Source organism: Mustela putorius, unplaced genomic scaffold (genome assembly GCF_011764305.1).
Source record: "Mustela putorius furo isolate JIRA1106 unplaced genomic scaffold, ASM1176430v1.1 tig00000145_pilon_pilon_pilon, whole genome shotgun sequence".
In the NCBI taxonomy this organism is placed as follows: domain Eukaryota; kingdom Metazoa; phylum Chordata; class Mammalia; order Carnivora; family Mustelidae; genus Mustela; species Mustela putorius.
The window spans coordinates 48,229,781-48,248,985 of NW_025421294.1; the positions used below are offsets into that span (position 1 = coordinate 48,229,781).

The 19,205-nt window shown below is 42.5% G+C and overlaps 1 protein-coding gene across 1 annotated transcript; it reads left to right on the top strand.

Annotated features, from left to right (window-relative positions):
• Positions 1–693: 693 nt before the first annotated feature.
• ZBED8 (zinc finger BED-type containing 8) lies at positions 694–7,469 on the top strand. The gene is made up of 2 exons (XM_004737689.3): positions 694–1,145; positions 5,056–7,469. The coding sequence occupies exon 2, from the start codon at positions 5,105–5,107 to the stop codon at positions 6,887–6,889; it is 1,785 nt and encodes a 594-aa protein (XP_004737746.1). The 5' UTR covers positions 694–1,145; positions 5,056–5,104; the 3' UTR covers positions 6,890–7,469.
• The last annotated feature ends 11,736 nt before the right edge of the window (positions 7,470–19,205 follow it).

Here is a 19,205-nt window from a genome sequence, read left to right on the forward strand (position 1 = left end):
ACGGATTTATAATTTTAAGATCATGTTAAAACGAATTTTAAGGGGCACCTGGGTGGCTCAGTGGGTTAAGCCCCTGCCTTCGGCTCAGGTCATGATCTCAGGGTCCTGGGATCAAGTCCCGCGTCAGGCTCTCTGCTCAGCAGGGAGCCTGCTTCCCTATCTCTCTCTCTCTCTCTCTGGCTGCCTCTCCGTCTACTTGTGATTTCTCTCTGTCAAATTAATAAATAAAATCTTTTAAAAAAGAATTTTTAAATTGAAGCTCTTTTCTCTAAAGTGATAATTCTGAGGAAATTCATCCTCACGCTCTAATTTATGGAAAGAGGTGACTTGCATGGACAAGAAGACACAAGCTCTAGACGCTCTTATCCACTCTGAGTATCTTCATGGAGTTTACAGCCTGTCGCATTTGCTTCAGTGTTTAATTTGGGAGTTCAATGAGCTTCCTTCTCTTCACTCCTTAATCACACACAGAAAATGCTAATTACTGGAGTGTTAAAAATTTATTTCAGTGCTCTGAAGATCTACGTAGACTTTGCCATACTTTCCATTCCTTCGATTCTACGACTCATTCTTTCTGGCAGACACACACACACACACAAAAAACCTCCTTGCTACGTACACAATTCAAAAAAAAAAAAAAATTGGAGAGGAACAACGCGCATGCTCTTTACTCAAGCCTGCTGAGTCCTCAGCCGGTGGCTAATGCGCCTGCGTGCGGGGAGAATCCTCGCCCCGTCTGCGGGCGGGAAGCCACACGGAGAACCCGGATGGAACCGCGGCGCGGCTGGGGTGGAGGTCGCTGCGGACTCTTCTGTTTCCCTGCGCCCGGTGGGTTCCTGCTCGGGGACCGGACCTGAAGAGCCGCCGCCCTGACTGGTTCCGGCGCCTAGTGGCTGGACCCCAGCCCGATCGGAGAGCGACCTGGAGCTGGAGACGGCCGAGCATCCTTTGGGCCTGCGCCCAGGCTCGGAGACGGGCGGGTGGAGTCCGAGCGGAGTCTTCCTTCCTGGCCGCTGGCGCGCGTAGCTCCCCCGAGCCGCTTCCCAAACGCGCCGTCCTTAATACACCAACAGGTCCTACCATTTACGAGCTGCGTGTTCCTTACATGCATGCTTCATAATTAAAGCTCCCAACAACCCTCCAAGGTAGGTACTATTGTCCTCCCCACTTGAGAAATCGAGGCTTGGAAGGGACCCAGCCTCCAGGTGACAAAGCCAGGATCCCAGGCGTTTGCCTCTGGAGCGTTTGCTCAGCTACTGTTCGGTTTTCTTCTGCCCGTTGCCTTGAACTGCAGAGTGTGTTGATGAAATTCCGTCCCCCAGACACCCGCACCTCCCTTGGACTGGAAGAGGTAGTGGCGAGATAGAAGTTGAATTGGGTTTGATTTGGAGTTTTAGGTTTACAACTGCACTTGGGTGTTGTCACTGCGAAATATATATGTTAGCATTTCCCAGAAATTTCAGTTATGTGAATGCTCACTTTTAACTGGCTTTTCATCAGTTGTGATACTTTTTGTGATCCTTATCTACCCTTATGCCTCATAAACTTGCAAAAACATTTTACTTAGTGATAATCACGTCTTTAACTCCGCATCTTAACTCTCAAAGGAATCAAATTATGTCTATTTTATAAGATAATGCATTTGTTCATTTTACTGTTTACTATGGAACGTTTTCCCCATAACATAAAAATACTGAGTGGTGTAATGTAACAACCATCATTCAGCTTTGTTAACAACTCAAGGCCCATCTTTTTTTTTTTTTTTTTAAGATTATGTTCATTTATTTGACAGACAGAGATCACGAGTAGGCAGAGAGGCAGGCAGAGAGAGAGGAGGAAGCAGGCTTCCTGCTGAGCAGAATGCCCAATGCGGAGCTCCATCCCAGGACCCTGGGATCATGACCTGAGCCGAAGGCAGAGGCTTTAACCCATTGAGCCACTCAGGTGCCCCTCAAGGCCCATCTTACCTCTCCTATCTCCACTCCACTTTGTTTGTGTGTATACAGTATTTCAAAGGAAATCACAAACGTCATTTCACTTGTAAACAACTAAGTCTGTATCTCTGATAAATGAGTACTTTTTTCACACAAACATACCATTATCACATCTGTTTAACAATAATGTCTCTTTTTTTTCTTTTTTTCCTCCCCATTTTTTAAGCAGTCTCCACATCCAGCATGGAGCCCAAAGTGGGGTTCAGGCTCACAACCCTGAGATCAAGACCTGAGCTGAGATCAAAAGTCGGATGCTTAACCGGCTGAGCTGTCCTGGTGCCCCAGTTAACAACAATTTTTTAATACAATGATGCTTTTTTAATGTTTACATATTTTAGGATATTGTGATTACTAAGGAGCAAGTGAAAATTGAGAGGTTCTAAAACACAAGAAAGCCTCTTGGGCAATAAATTCCTCTTTGAGAATCATGAAAATTCTTGCCACCTATTCTCCCTTTTTGAGGGGGATGAGGAGGACTACTGCAAATGAATTTTTCTAAAAATCCTTTTGTTCAAAACAGGTAAATTTTCAATCATACATACATACTTGAGTAGCATAGTCAGGGTGAATTGGAATGGACTCTTAACTGGTCCTGTAATAATTTCTAATGAGACTAAAGGAAAGCTTTTTCATTCACTTCTGCTCCCCAAAACATACGTGGTGAATACACATAAGAGAATATAGAAAGATAAGCATTTTTTATGACAGTGTCATAATTACACTATCAGTCAGGAGGTTCTAAACAGTTGGCCCTATCATCATCACTTGACAGAAGAAAGTTTAAGATCAACTTTTAAACTTCATATCATCTTTCTTGATGGGCAGATACCTTCCAGTTTTTAACTGACTCATACCAGACACCTATATGGTATGTCAACTTACTAACTTACATAGAAGTTCATTTTATAGCTAGTTAATTGTGGCAGAGCCACTAGAAAGTTAGTGTTTTAAGTTAATGTTCTTGCCTTACTTATTGTGAGGGTTGTTTATGGCCAAAGTGGGCATTTGGACTTAAATGTGTCCCTGTTAAATTATCTCTGCCACATTCTGTAGTATAGAACTTTGGAAACAGGGGATCACTTGTTTATTGGGAGACAGAATTGTTTTCAAAGGTATATTTGAGCCTACCTGTGGGCTATACCTTTGCTCATTGCTAAGGAGGAAGAAAAGTAAAAGGCATGGCTTTCTTTCTGTCCCTTAACTTTCTTAGGAGGTTGTTACCAACTCGGAAACTTAGAAGCCCATTAAAGCATTTACTTAGCAACCTAGCATATCAGCAAGCTAGGGTTTGGCCTGAAGGATATGTTTTCATTATTCTAAATCTGACTGAACTAGACTATGTATTAGAACCACCTGGACAGGGGCGCCGGGTGGCTCAGTGGATTAAGCCGCTGCCTTCGGCTCAGGTCATGATCTCAGTGTCCTGAGATCGAGCCCTGCATTGGGCTCTCTGCTCAGCGGGGAGCCTGCTTCCCCTTCTCTCTCTGCCTCTCTGCCTACTTGTGATCTCTCTGTGTCAAATAAGAAAATCTTTAAAAAAAAAAAAAAAAGAACCACCTGGACAAGATTTAGAGCCTTTTTTTTTTTTAAAGTAATCTCTACCCAATGTGGGGCTCGAACTCACAACCCCAAAATCAAGAGTCCCATGCTGTACCAACTAAGCCATTCAGTTGCCCCAAGATTTAGAGTCTTTTGTCCTTCTAGAAAAGAAGATTTATTAGTTCTAAGGGAGGGAGATGTATAATTTCAAAGAGGTTCCCAGTGATTATGATGAACATCTCTTATTAAAGATTACTGTTCTGGGGCGCCTGGGTGGCTCAGTGGGTTAAGCCGCTGCCTTCGGCTCAGGTCATGATCTCAGGGTCCTGGGATGGAGTCCCGCATCGGGCTCTCTGCTCAGCAGGGAGCCTGCTTCCCTCTCTCTCTCTCTGCCTGCCTCTCCATCTACTTGTGATTTCTCTCTGTCAAATAAATAAATAAAATCTTAAAAAAAAAAAAAGGTTACTGTTCTAGTTATCATTCATAAGAATTATCTAAAATGTTTATGTAGAATACAGATTCTGTACCCCTACTGTAGAGCTAGGGGATCAGAATCTCTGGGAGCGGGTACCATGAATCTACATTTTATCAAAAGATTTCACTGATTCCTCCATTTGCTAAAGTAGGAACCATTACCTTCTAATTCCTGTTCTCAGATTAAAATAAATTTAATCTTGGGAATACTGCTTATTTTCATTCCATTGTTGTGGCTTCTTTCTTGACCACTTTTATTGAGGGGTAGCTATATGAAAAAGCATCATGAAATTCCTATTGTAACTAAGGATGTCCTATGAGAGATATTTTTCTGAAGTCTCAGTAACAAAAATAGTTGTGTTTCTCCTGAACAACTTGTTTTGCTTCTCTGTATGGACAATATGAATCATGGTTTGGTAGTGTGTTACACTTTAGCGGCAAGGAAGCTCTGAGCTGAATTTGTATCCTACTTCTGTGTCAAAGGCTACTTAATCCAACCCACTTGAAATTCTCTGCTTACATTGGAATCAGAGCCAGTCAAGAATCAGATAGTATTACAGACCCGTTTAATCCTTAACTATGAAAATGAACTGGCCACTATGTCAAAATATCTCCTTCGTAAAAGTATTTAGTGAATTACTCCCTTCTCTATTCACTCGTTCATAACTGCCTACTGGCGGAGAATGGAAGGAGGGGGTAGTATAGTTGAGATGCCCTTTTAGGGAATACAAAGTGTACCAGATTTGCTTGGAACGTACATCACTGAAAAATTAAGCCATAACTTCAGTTCACCAATAGAGGTTTTATAGGTATTCACCACCTACATAAATGCAAATCTCCCAAATGTAGCTTACTGGTAAGTCATTTATTCTGGGGCATTAGCTGTGAGCTGATAGTTCTAAGTTGGACCGTCATGCTCTCATGGTTTACTTTCAACTGACGTGTTACAGGACGTGTCTTGACATGTACAGATGGCATGTGATGTGGCTTTGTTTTTGTTTGGCTAGCCCGTGGTTTTTAATGTGTGGGTTATATTTTGCTCCCAAAGCAAAATTCTGCAGCATCTCTGGAATACTGCCTGAGAATTTGGGGGTGCCATGTCGAAGAAACGCAAATGGGATGATGACTATGTTCGTTACTGGTTCACCTGTACAACGGAGGTTGATGGAACTCAGCGCCCACAGTGTGTGTTGTGTAACTCGATATTTTCAAACGCTGACCTCAGACCATCCAAATTGTCTGACCACTTTAACAGACAGCATGGTGGTGTAGGTGGGCATGATCTCAATAGCCTGAAACATATGCCAGCACCATCGGATCGGAGTGAAACCTTGAAAGCATTTGGAGTTGCATCTCACGAGGATGCCCTATTACAAGCATCTTATCAGTTTGCATATTTATGTGCCAAGGAGAAAAATCCTCATACAATAGCTGAAAAACTAGTGAAACCTTGTGCGTTGGAAATAGCACAAATAGTTTTGGGACCCGATGCACAAAAGAAGCTTCAGCAGGTACCCTTATCAGATGATGTGATCCATTCTAGAATTGATGAAATGAGCCAGGATATCTTACAGCAAGTTCTAGAAGACATCCAAGCCAGTCCTCTGAAAGTGGGTATTCAGCTTGCCGAGACCACGGACATGGGTGACTGCAGTCAGCTAATGGCGTTTGTACGATACATAAAAGAAAGAGAGATCATAGAAGAATTTCTGTTCTGTGAACCACTGCAGTTAACAATGAAAGGAAAAGATGTGTTCAATCTCTTCAGAGACTTCTTTCTGAAGCATAAGATAGCATTTGATGTATGTGGCTCTGTTTGTACTGATGGTGCCTCCTCTATGCTAGGAGCGAATTCAGAATTTGCTGCTTGTGTGAAAAAGGAGGCACCTCATATCGTGATCACGCATTGTTTGTTGAATCCTCATGAACTTGTCACAAAGACCTTGCCTACAAAACTGAGAGAGGCTCTGTTTACTGTGGTGAGGGTGATAAATTTCATCAAAGGACGAGCTCCAAATCATCGCCTCTTTCAAGCTTTTTTTGAAGAAATTGGAATCGAGTATAGTGTCCTCCTTTTCCACACTGAAATGAGATGGCTTTCCCGAGGTCAGATACTCACCCACATTTTTGAGATGTATGAAGAAATAAATCAGTTTCTCCACCACCAAAGCAGTAATTTAGTCGATGGCTTCGAAAATAAAGAGTTTAAAGTTCACTTAGCGTACCTTGCAGATTTATTCAAACACCTGAATGAACTTAGTGCATCTATGCAAAGGACTGGGATGAACACAGTATCAGCCAGAGAAAAGTTATCTGCTTTTGTTAGGAAGTTTCCATTTTGGCTAAAGCGACTTGAGAAAAGAAATTTCACCAACTTTCCTTTTCTTGAAGAAATCATTGTTTCCGACAACGAGGCAGCAAGCATCGCAGCTGAAATACCACTGCACCTGCAACAGCTGAGCAACTTCTTCCACGGGTACTTTTCTGTCGGCGATCTTGCTGAGTCAAGTAAGTGGATACTGGATCCGTTTCTTTTTAATCTGGATTTTGTCGATGATGGTTATTTGATGAAAACTGATCTTGCTGAATTACGAGCTAGTGGCCAAATCCTAATGGAATTTGAGACGATGAAGCTCGAGGATTTCTGGTGTGCTCAATTCACAGTGTTTCCAAGCCTAGCAAAGACAGCTCTAGAAATCCTTATACCATTTGCAACTACATACCTTTGTGAATTGGGATTTTCATCACTTTTACATTTTAAGACAAAGTCCAGAAGCTGCTTTAACTTGAATGATGACATCCGTGTGGCTATTTCAAAAAAAGTTCCTCGTTTCTCAGACATCATTGAACAGAAGCTACAGCTACAGCAGAAGTCACTGTGAGCGGATACATTTTTAATGTATAATTCTTAATATATTTTTAATTCCATTGTAAAATTAAGTTATAATTGTGTCTCTTTTATATTTACGGTCTACCAAAGCCCGAGAAAAAGTTTAGCATCTGTAACTTCTAATTCTCACAGTTTTGGTATTAAGAACACAGGCAGCAGAGAAGATGATGTATCGCCTGGTGGATACTTAGAATTCTTCAAAGTGTCTGTTGAACCTGCTGATATGATACATAAAAAGACACATAAGCCCTAGAGTATCCAGCTAAGTGGTACAGTAGGCTAGGAATGGAGTCCATCGAAAAGAGAAGATCTCCTAGAAAATGGATCTTCATGTTAAAAGTAAAAGTTGAAGGACAAAATGACAGACTGAGTCCCCACATCTCTGTGAGTGTTGTTATGGGGAGGTTAATGGGATCAGAAGAGGATTGTGAAATGTTATAGTGGGAGAAGGGATGATTCTAGTTTATATAAGATATACTTTTAAATGTGTTCTTTGGAGGTAGTCTTATAATATCCAGTCCTCTCACTCCCATGCTCTAAATACCACGACATTAATAAATGTCCTAATAGTCTATTAGTCACTCTTTGTCTTTTTTTAAATTACAGCAGGACTCTAAGTCATTGGGGCTGCTAAAAAGAGCCTTGCCATAGAGATTCTGATTTAGCAGGTCTGGGCCTTCATTCTCAACCAGCTTCCAGATAGTTCTGTTGGATTCTTTGGGCTTCTGTTCTCATCTTATTTTCCCTTTACCCCAATTTTCTCATTTATTTTACATCTTAAGCTATGTGAATTTTCCTAACTTAGTTCAAAGCTTTTGAATGGACCAGAATATAAATACTAAATAAATTGACATGAAGTCACTGTGGTAAATCAAGGCCATCAGAAAATTTCCTGTGGGAATTTAAATTTATATGCTTTTTCTAGATAATAATTTGGTAAAACCTTAATGTTTACATTTTTATTTCAAAACTTTAATATCTTATCGAAGTGGTAGGCTAAAATATGAGTCCTATAATGAAAAGCCAGTCCCTTTCCTGCCCAATTACTTAACCAATTCTGTTTATCTCTAAGTAATGTGTTTATACCAAACACATATGCCAGTTCTGTGTTTTGGTTTTTTAGTTTTTTAATTAAGCAAACTCTATCCTTAGTATGGGGCTCGAACTCACAACCCAGAGACCATGAGTCACATGCTCCACCAACTAAGCCAGCCAGGCATCCCCACATACGCCGGTTTTGATTTATCAGCTTTAGAAGTTATATATTGACTCCTCTAGATAATAGGTAATTACTGAATTTATAAAATGTTCATTTCCTTTCCTACTATTCCTAATATTTTATTATGGTAGTATTAATTTTAGTTCCTTTGTTGATTATTCATAGCCCTTTGATTGGGGATTTTTCCCTCTAGGAATTTACATTCTGGGAAGAGTCAGGGATATCCTGATTTTATTTATAAAATGGGTAATTGCAGCATTTTTATGATAGTGAAAAATTGGAGGAGAAAAGACTGAAGGGGAATGGAATCTGACTAACAGTTATCACCTGAGTACTACAAACTGAAGTTTGTATTGTCTACACAAAACAACCTGATCACCATCCATCAAAATATTTTTATCAATAAACATAAATACATGGCTTTCATCTAAAAATGTATTTATAAAATATAAGTCCTAATTTTTTTCTAGTATGATCTAACATCAAAAGCAGTGGGAAGAATTTCCAAAGCTAATGTAGGAATAAATCTAGAAGAGTATGTATAAAGTTTCATTCGTGTGTGTATCTAGAGATGGGAAGGAAGAAGGAGGGGAGCAATGTAGGCATGTATGAAGCATGGAACCTAACAATACAAAAAAGCAGGACTAGGATGCACTGCCAGAAGCAAATGACCTTTGATGGCCAGTCTTTCATTAAGTCCACTAGAATTCTCTTTTAAACTAAATTCATTCATTTCTGCTATGAAACAAAAATTCAAAGGATATTTTAAAGGGAATCGCTGAGGTTTTAATTTATTTTTAAATTCTACAATGGTTTATTTTCCCTGATCAAATACAGAGACTGCAATATCTGCTAAAATGAAGAAGAAACTTGGTTTGTTGTTGTTGTTGTTGTTGTTTTTAGTTTGAAAAAATTTCCCGCAGTGGTACATACATTGGCACTTACAAGTCTTGTGTTGGTTTCTTTTTCTCCCAAAGAAGGAGATAATTGTCCTATATTTTTTCTATAAGGGTCATATAATTAAGGTCATTGGTCAATTGCAAAAAAGAATCAGGATAAAAACATAATCTTTATGACCAGCAGATGTCACTCTCTATGCATGATTGGTTGAAAATAAATTTAACCACATAGATTTTGCCAAATACCTTATTTTAAACATCTGTAGAAAAAGTATTTTTAGCTCAAATTAAAAATGCCCCACCTGAGGGGCGCCTAGGTAGCTCAGTCAGTTGAGCTGCAGGTTCTTGATTTTAGCTTAGGCCATCATCTTGGGCTCCTGGGATCCTGCCCATGTGGGGCTCCATGCTCAGAGGGGAATCAGCTTGAGAATTCTCCCTCTCTTTCTGCCCTTCTCCCTGCTTTTGTGCTCTTTCTCTCTAAAATAAATAAATAAATCTTCCTCTTTTTTTTTTTTTTTTTTTTTTTAAAGAAAAACTGCCCCACCTGAGCCCCTGCTGGCTCAAAATTGGCAAACAGAACTATGGTGGAGCATTGGGAAATGAGGGTGGGAAAGAGAAAATACAAGGAGCTTTTTCTCCAAAACTGACTCGAGCATGTGGATGTTTGACATCTCAACTAGTTTTTCTAAGCCACCAAGGGCTACTTGAAGTGGGTGGATAGGTCAGCACATACTCCTTTGCTATTCCATGACAGTAAGGCTGAGAAGTACCAATAACAAAGCCATTCCCAGATAATGTGTCTTTTCCAGTGAGAGTAAATTGCTGTCCTTTCCATGATAGAAGGGATCTAATTTAAGTAATCTGTCACTAAGTGTGCCCATATCAGGGCTCAGTATTGGTCTCTGGTCTCTGCTGTTGGCAGGTCAGGCACTCAGTAGGTACGTCTTGGTGAAGGGAGGTCCATGTCGCTAAGCCTATGTATAAGCCTCTGTCCTTGCCAACATGGCCACTCTTGTCCATGGACCCACTGAACAGTCACTAGGATGACTAGAAAAAGAAGCTGACTAATAGCTACACAGTATGTCATCTTGTCCTGATACTGAGAGCCTCCTCTGTCTTAATTTAGGTTCAGCAAGCCCTTCAAGGAGTCCTCAAGCCAAGACCGGCTATCACAAGAGACCCCTATATGCTTTAGTATTCCTGTTACTCTCCGTCATTTGCTGGAAGCAGCCCAGCTGGGAAGCATGAATCAGCACAGGTGTGATGAATTTCAAGAGCAACAGCTGGGGCCCATGGTCAATTATGTTCCCTATAGTTGCATGTTTACAAAGTACATTCTTATGGATGTACAGTGTCTTTTGGTGAATATTAGCCAGGAGCAAAATAACCTTCAATTCTCTGCCTATTCTGAGAGGTCCCTCTATATACTTTGTTCCAGACCTCGTCACTTGTCTTACATATCTGTTCTTCTCAAATCCTGAACAATCATCCAATCGTTAGTTACTGCTCTTGAACTCTAGAGTTCTTTTTTGTTTTGTTTTGTTTTTTAAAGATTTTATTTATTTACTTGACAGAGAGAAATCACAAGTAGATGGAGAGGCAGGCAGAGAGAGGGAGAGGGAAGCAGGCTCCCTGCTGAGCAGAGAGCCCAATGCGGGCCTCGATCCCAGGACCCTGAGATCATGACCTGAGCCAAAGGCAGCAGCTTAATCCACTGAGCCACCCAGGTGCCCTGAACTCTAGAGTTTTGATGCATACTTCTGGGTAGTGCCCAGTTCAGACATAGCAGACAAGCAGTTGTACAGCTCGGAATTCTTTGGAAGACTCCCTGCATTCGGATCTTTCAGAGATGCACCCGATTGACATTCTAATGCTACAGCAGACTTTGCAGCTTCCAGCTGCACAGCCTAGCGGGCAAAATAAACTATAAACCAGACTTAAATTTCTTGTTAGTCAGCTGGTCAGAAGTAACTCCTCATGCAGCCAAAGTTAAAGACAGAAAAAGGAAGACTTGTAACAGGAGTAGGTGTCAAAGAATTTGAGCCACCTACTCAGGCAGCTTGCTTATGCGTTCTAGACCTGCTTGATCTCTCTCCCTTACATACCACTGCCGCTTGAGGAGAGGGAGCTGCTGTGCACATTCCAGTTTTTGGCTTGCTGAATCACACAGCAACCAGTGCCACACAGCTGTTTCTAAAAGGAAAATCAGTTAGCTTCAAAAGAGGGTATGGATTTGCTCCCTAGCCCTAGAGCTATATGCTCCGCTTCTCCTATCGGCATTTGCCAGAGGCTCCATACGGAATCCTTATTTGCCACACTTAATGTCATTGAATCTACTGGTCTTCAGTTTCAGGGGGCAGAATAGCTGGCCCTACACTTGCTACAGAGCCTTTTCACTCCACTCAAACCGGCAGTGTTATGGTAAATGGGTCAGAGTGATACACTCAAATGTGGTATGTGTTGCCTCCAAAAGCCAAAAAAGCCCACCAAGGATCAAGCCTCCCCTTGCAGTGAGAGGTGATACAAGGTACAGCAACTTACATTTCACCTGGAAAGAACTATTGCAACATGCTCCAAACCATTAGCACATCAGAAATCCCATCAAGGTGCCTGCATCCCTGGATTTGTATGGAGTTTCCCTCCCGCTCTCCGACCTCCCGTGCATTTTACGAAGGCATCTGAAGTACTGGCCACTACCTTCCTACCAGGTCCAATCTACATGTCATCAGTGAAGTGGACCAGTGTGATGGGACTGTGACACATCAAGATGATCACGATCTCTCAGATTATGACAGACAGGAGGCTGAGGTCACCCTAAGGGAAAACTATAAAGGCGGTTTCAGTTCTGCAAGGTAGAAACAAGCTGCTTCTGGTGGCCATTGCAGATTGTTACAGAGAGAGGGGATAAACAGCATTTGCCAGATCACTACTGGTACGTGTAATGCCAAAGGTTATGTTGATTTTCTCCCATAAAGATAGCACATCTCGAGCAGCAGTTGCAATAGGAATCATCACCTAATTACTAATTACTAATCATCACATAATTACCTAATCATCACCTAATTACTAATCCATAGTAATTCTCAGATCCATTGACATTTGGCACAGGACAAACAAGTAAATTTAAGTGGAAATGTGAAGATACCAAGCCTATGGTGGTGGCACTAATCTCTGCAATTTCCTCTAAGGATGTGTTATTACTGTTGGCTTGGTAAGGAGAGATTTTCTAGTGGCTTCTCCTTGGCCCTTTTATACAACAATAACCCTCAGTCCATGGATCAGAGAGGAAATTTGGGGAATCTGCCAGTAATTAAGTATGTCTAGTGCAATGACGTTCAAGAACTAGAGATGTAACCACTGGGTTCACAGACCTACTAGGCTCTCTGTAATTTTAACTTGGGTCAATATTCCATTCATCATCTGACCAACATTAGCCCCCACTTTAACTGGTGGACCAGAGTACTGTTTTAGGTTCCCAGAAATTCCTGCCAGTTCAGGGCCAGTGCTTATTAACGTCCAAAAGATATGAAGGGTTTTTTTCGGTACATGGTCACCCTATTAAAGACTGCAGGTCTCTGGGGAAGTCTTGAAAGACAGTATATAGTAAATACTGTGGCAGTGTTGTGGAGTTCTTAAGAGAACTCAGCATATCCTTCAGTCAAGGGGCTCTGGGCATGATAGCTGGCTTAGGTCTGGAAACCAGAGAAGAGTCTCTCTCTCTCTCTCTTTTTTTTTTTTTTAAGATTTTATTTATTTATTTGTCAGAGAGAGAGCGAGCACAGGCAGACAGAGTGGAAGGCAGAGTCAGAGGGAGAAGCAGGCTCCCTGCGGAGCAAGGAGCCCGATGTGGGACTCGATCCCAGGATGCTGGGATCATGACCTGAGCCGAAGGCAGCTGCTTAACCAACTGAGCCACCCAGGCGTCCCAAGAGTCTCTCTCTCTGTAGTGACTTTAGTCAGACTTCTGAACACCAGACTTAGAGTTTTTCCTAATGTGTAGACCAAGTAATATTTCATAGACCCATCTATTTTATTCCTAGGTCCACTGTACCAACTAGCTACTGTATTAGGGTTCTCCAGAGAAAAAGAACCAATAGGACATGTGTGTATGTACATAGAAGAGATTTAGTATAAGGAGCTGGTTCGCATCATTATGGAAGCTTGGCAAGTCCCAAATCTGCAGGGTGGGCTAGTAGCCGGACAGGCAGGAAAGCAGATGCAGTCTGAAGACAGTCTGCTAGAGATTCCCCTTTTGCTTGGGAAGGTTGGTCTTTTTATTCTATTCAGGCTTACAACGAATTGGATGAGGCCCACTCCCATTTTGGAGAGCAATCTGCTTTACTCAAAGTCCACCACCATCTGAATGTTAATCTCATCTGAGAACAGAAACAGCCAGAGTAATGTTTACCAAACATCTGGGCACCCCGCGACCCAGCCAAATTGACACATACAAGTAACCATCAACAGCTACCGTCAGTGATCCCTGAGAGTCAAAACATTTTGATGGCCATTTTGTCCCTGCTGTGTATTATGTTAAACACGTTCCCCTTATTTCTAGTGACTAAACACTGCTGCTTAGTCTCTGCTACTCCACTCCTCAATCCAGATGAAATTAATGAACGGGAATGAATTGGTGACAGCACCTTTTATGCCAGCTTAAAGAGAACAGCCACCACAGAGATTCTCAAGAATACTGATGCTTGATCAGTAATGCTTGCTACCTTAATGAAGGAGTGTCCACTAGGTCCTCTTGAACCATGTAGTAGAGGACAGTAGTGACGGAAGTTTGAAAGTCACACATAATATGTCTACTCCGACACTTCTCTCTCCCTACAGTTTTCCATTCCTTTCTCTACATTATGCCAGGGAAGTTCTGGAATCTCAAACTGATTCTTATATGTAGGTCAATACTGAGTCCAAATAAGTAAATTCTTAATATAGGTTAACACATTAAATAGAGAATCCCTGATAAGCACACCCATATCAGTAAATCTGGCCTTTTATCGTCTGCCTTCTTGGGTCTAATGCTCTTAGAATCCCATTCTACACATATTCACCAGGTTTCGGCCTATGTAAATTAGAAAAAAATCTTGCGGTTATTTTGAATTATAAAATCTTTTCTTCAGGATCAGACTCTGAACTTGTTTCCTTGTAATATGCTGAATCTGACTCTATTTATGGGTCTAGTGGCAATAAGGGTTAGTACGGTAGATCTTGCAGAGTAAAGGCATCTCCTTGAAAAGCGTCTGCCTCAGGTGAGGTTAATATAGAGACTTCAAGCAGAGGAAGCCTAATCTCAGTCATGGAGGGTGAAGGCAAAGAAGGCTCAGAGTGATTTAGGGGTTAAGATTTTTAGCTTCAGGGGTGCCTGGGTGGCTCAGTGGGTTAAAGCCTCTGCCTTCGGCTTGGGTCATGATCCCAGGTGTTGGAGGCAGGCCCCTGGCCAGGGCGGCCTCTGCCATTAAAAGATGACGCCTGGCTAGTTGCCAGGTTAGGATTGCCTCCTGAGACTAAGCGGAATGCCCAAAGAGGAAGTAAACAGCATTGGTTGCTAGCGAAGTTGTTTGTTTAGGTGCACGGCCTGATTCGCTCCGTCCTGTACCCTCTCGCTGATTGGTCATGTAAGCGTATATACGTGTGTAGCCTTGCGGAAATAAAGAGAGAGAAGATGCATCTGAACTGGGGCTTCTTGTCGTCCTTGCGGGGCGAGGGCGATAAATGGCGCCGGCACCCGGGAACTAAATAAAGGAATCTTGCAAGGTAATCCGCAGGAAAGCGGGGAGTAAAGGTCCGCAGGTAAGCGGGGACATTAGCCACGTTCAAAAGTGGGAAGTCCGCGGTAAAGCGGGGTGTAAAGGTTGACTGAAGTATATGCGTGTAAAAGGTTAATGTGTTAGTTAGTGTCTTTAACATCCGCGTCTGTTGTCTGTGTGTTCATAATGGGATCTGAAGTATCTAAAGTGCGGTTGGAAGGGTCTTTAAAAGACCTGCTGAAAGCCAATGGAACTCCACTAAAAGCAAAAACTGCTCAGGTCTTTTTGAATACAGTGGAAAAGGCGGCTCCATGGTTCCTAGATGAAGGCTTGCTAAACATACCTCAATGGGACCACCTGTGATCCACGGTTTGGCCCCTGTGAAACCTATTAATGCCTCGGGGCCATATCAACCTTTTAAGTTGCCCAGATGCACCAATAACAGGGTATGGCCACCGGAGTGGTCTGGATGTCAGAATACCTTGCGCTCAGTTTACATCAATGAAATGCATAGCTTTACATTCACTCCATGCTTTCCTACTTATAAAAATACTACCTTTACAGGGTACAATTATTCCTTTCAAAATCCTAAGCAAGGCAATCCCTCCTCTCCCTTTGATGCATGGCAGGTCTGTAACTTGCTAGGAGCCTGTACTGATATCTCAGCAGTGTCCATGTTAAATGGTGGCAAATTCCTCAACTGTTCTTATAAACAAAATGACTCTAGTACCTTTGAGACAACAGTTAATGTGTCTTGTCCCAATATTACTTATCAGCCCACTCCCATATGTGTCTCGCCACCGTTCCTTTTCCTCGGAACAAATGCTAGCAAGCTGAATGATATGTTGAATTGCACTAAGAATTGCTATCTTTCCCAGTGCTGGAATGTCACGGCCTTCAAGCTGGCTGTGATTATGCGTATCCCTACCCATGTTCCTATTCCAGTTTCCATTCCAGAGGACAAGTTACTGGTGGTGCTATCCAGAAAGAAGAGAGATTTTGATATCACAGCTGCCATTGTGACAGCATCGGCTATATCTATAGCAGCTGCCACGGCAGCAGCAGTCTCGCTTGCTGCAACTAGACCCACCGTGGAAGCTGTGAACACCCTTGCAGAAGGAACGGCGGCTGCCCTTCAAACACAGACTCAGATCAATGCACATCTGCAAGCAGGAATCCTGATAGTCAACCAGAGAGTAGATTTGGTTCAAGAACAAGTGGACATATTGGGGGCCCTATTGGGACTGGGATGTATAGCACCCTTCCCAGCAATTTGTGTAACTCCCATAGCCTATACTAATATGAGTGACTTACAGAATGTCTCCCGACAGCTCTCCCAATACTTGCGGAGGAATTAGTCCGCAGAATTCCAAAACTACACTCAGCACCTGCTACTAGGCATAACAAGGATAAATAACACCAGAGTTGAGCTTGCAACCCTCCCAGAGATAATCAAAACATTGCAAGATGTGTTAACCTTTACAAAACAATGGGCTAGCGTAATTGGTCTGATGACAATCCTCGTAGTGGGCTTGATTCTACTAGTAAGGAAACTGCAAATTTGGAGGCGACAGCAACCTAGGCAACAGCAAGCCATGGTGCAGGCCTTGTTTTTAGCCATCGAGGCTGGAACATCCCCCCAAGTGTGGCTAAGTATGCTGGATCGGTAGTCAACGACAGGTAAGATTGGTGGGGGAAATATACCAACCTAAAACAGGACGCAGATCATTGATATCTGCCGTCTGATGACGGGTAAGGATATTCCCTGCCACTGACAACCTAAGACAGGCACAATCCCTGCCATAAAAAAGGGGGAGATGTCGGAGGCAGACCCCTGGCCAGGGCGGCCTCCGCCATTAAAAGATGGCACCTGGCTAGTTGCCAGGTTAGGATTGCCTCGTGAGACTAAGCAGAACGCCCAAAGAGGAAGTAAACAGCATTGGTTGCTAGCGAAGTTGTTCGTTTAGGTGCACAGCCTGGTTCGCTCCCTCCTGTACCCTGCTCGCTGATTGGTCATGTAAACGTATATACGTGTATAGACTTGCAGAAATAAAGAGAAGATACATCTGAACTGGGGCTTCTTGTTGTCCTTGCGGGTGGAGGGCGATACCAGGGTCCTGGCATCGAGCCCCGCATTGGGATCTCTGCTCGGCGGGGAGCCTGCGTCCTCTTCTCTCTCTGCCTGCCTCTCTGCCTACTTGTGCTCTCTCTCTGTCAAATAAAATCTTTCAAAAAAATTAAAAAAAAAAAAAAAAAAGATTTTTAGCTTCATCCAAGCCCATGCTGATGTCTTCATTCCAAGTCTTAGAATTCGACACTGTCCCAGCTCTCATCCCAACTTGACTGAGAGACATAGGCTATGAATTCAATTTACATTTAAATTCTGCAGCCCTCCCAGTTAAGTATTGCGTCTGAATTTGCAACTACAAGAGATTTGAGATACTTTTTAGAATCCCCTAACCAGGACTTGAGCTGAGACTTTCAAGAGCTGAGGGTGTCATTTTCTTTCTGTAAGCACTCCCGTGCCCACAGAAGAAGGCATCCCACCCACAGTCCTCCCAGTCATCATTATCCCAGTCAGCCACTTGATCTCAGGAAGTTCATCAGGATGATCTACAGCCAATAATTTGACTAATCAGTGCCGCTCTGTGGCATGGGTTACCAGCATCCCATTTCCGTGACAAGAAGCTCAAGAGTGCACTCAGGTCTAGAGACAAATCCAAACACCTAAAAAATTTCATCTCTGAGGGTCTGTTTCCTGTGACTTCTGGTACCAATTTCTGCATCAGTCAAGATTCAGTCAGGGGGCACAAACTCTACCAATTACATTCACAGACAGAATTTAATATAAAGCATTGTTAACCAGGCATTAGAAAACTGGAAAGGCAAAGAAAATACAGTAGTAAATGCAGAAAGCAGTTACCAGCCCAAAAGCTGGGAGAAAGGAGAAGAGCTTGGGATTAATAAAACCTAATAGCTCGGATAAAGGGACCCATGGGGCTGGGACAGGAAAGACATCTGCCAGCTGAAACCTGTATGTCTGAAGAAGCATAATGAGGCTGGTTCTGAGATTGTGGAAAAAATGGAAACTTGAACCAGCTGCTCCCAAAGGAAATGATTCTGTCATTGCCAGCATGAGGAACTGTTGTTTGGGTGACACTGACAGTAACAGGAAGCAAAACAGAAAGGAGCAAGTTCCTGGCCAAGTCTACACTTCCAGTCTCCCTCTAGTGCCCCCTATTGTCTGACTAACAGAAGACCAGGGGGCAAAGAGGAAGGAATTAGCAGTCCCAACCTTGACATAGAGCCAGTGGAGTTCGAAGCTAAGAGAGTATAACGTAATAACCGTGTGTGTGTGTGTGTGTGTGTGTGTGTGTCCACACACACACGTGCATGTTCTGAACCATGTTAAAGTGAGTTCCAACATTGTGTTCTTCACCCCTGCATACCTCAGCATCCATCTGACAGTAACTCCCTAATACTATCTAACACTCAGATCATATTCAAGGTTTCTCCAATTGTCCCCAAAATATCTTCTTAATTTTATTAAACACCTTTTAATTTTGTATGACATTTGAAGGAATGTCTCACTCTCGGAATTGGTTGTTTTCTCTTATATCATTGAACTAGTGCTTCTGTTCTCTCTTTTCTGCTAACCAGAGGTTAGGTGTGTGTATGTGTAACCTTTTTTCTTCACAAGCAGTAGCACATATAACGATTTTTTTTATTATGCCAATCGTAAAATAAGTGGATGAGACCTATAGAGCTAAGTGTCTTCAGAGAAATCTGTAGGTCTTTCGAAATACAAGATTTAGACAAATTAGTCTCTGTTCACTGCACAACAGCTGATAGACAAAAAAAAAAAAAAAAAGTCTTTCTAGCCACTAGCTACATCTCACTTACACAGTCTAATCGTGCATCATCTCCTCAATCTTAGATTTTCTGCTTTTCTTGCCAGACAAAAGGTAGAGACAGGTCCTTTATTTCTCACAGCCCCTCCCCACATTATGCTGGCAGAACATGGCAAGGCCTTGGTTTCTATACTCATTCCTATGCTGCTTTATCAAACATTGATTCCCTAAAGCAAAAGGTTTCGACTTTCTTAGCAGGGCGTTTCCCTCAAATCAAATGTCTTATTCCTTTCTGGTCCCCACACCGGCTTGAGAAACATCCTCAAGAGCGTTTTGCATTAGATTCCAGAATGTCCCTTCAACTGAGGCCCTTCAAGTTACATCTGGAAAGTGGTTGGATCTTTTCTGGGTCATTTCCTGTTGAATATAAGTGGTAACTATTTTGGTCTGACTTCATTCGTGCTGGGAATCTTGCTAGCTCAGGGCTTTAACTCTACTGAAACCTTGGGCCAAAGGAGCCTCTCCGTGCTCTCTGGTTCTTCTTTTCCCTCCCGCAAAGACCCTGTGCTTGCGGAAGCCATCGCCC

Coding starts and splice junctions, on each gene's coding strand:
- ZBED8 (XM_004737689.3), top strand. CDS start 5,105: ATGTCGAAGAAACGCAAATGGGATGATGACTATGTTCGTTACTGGTTC.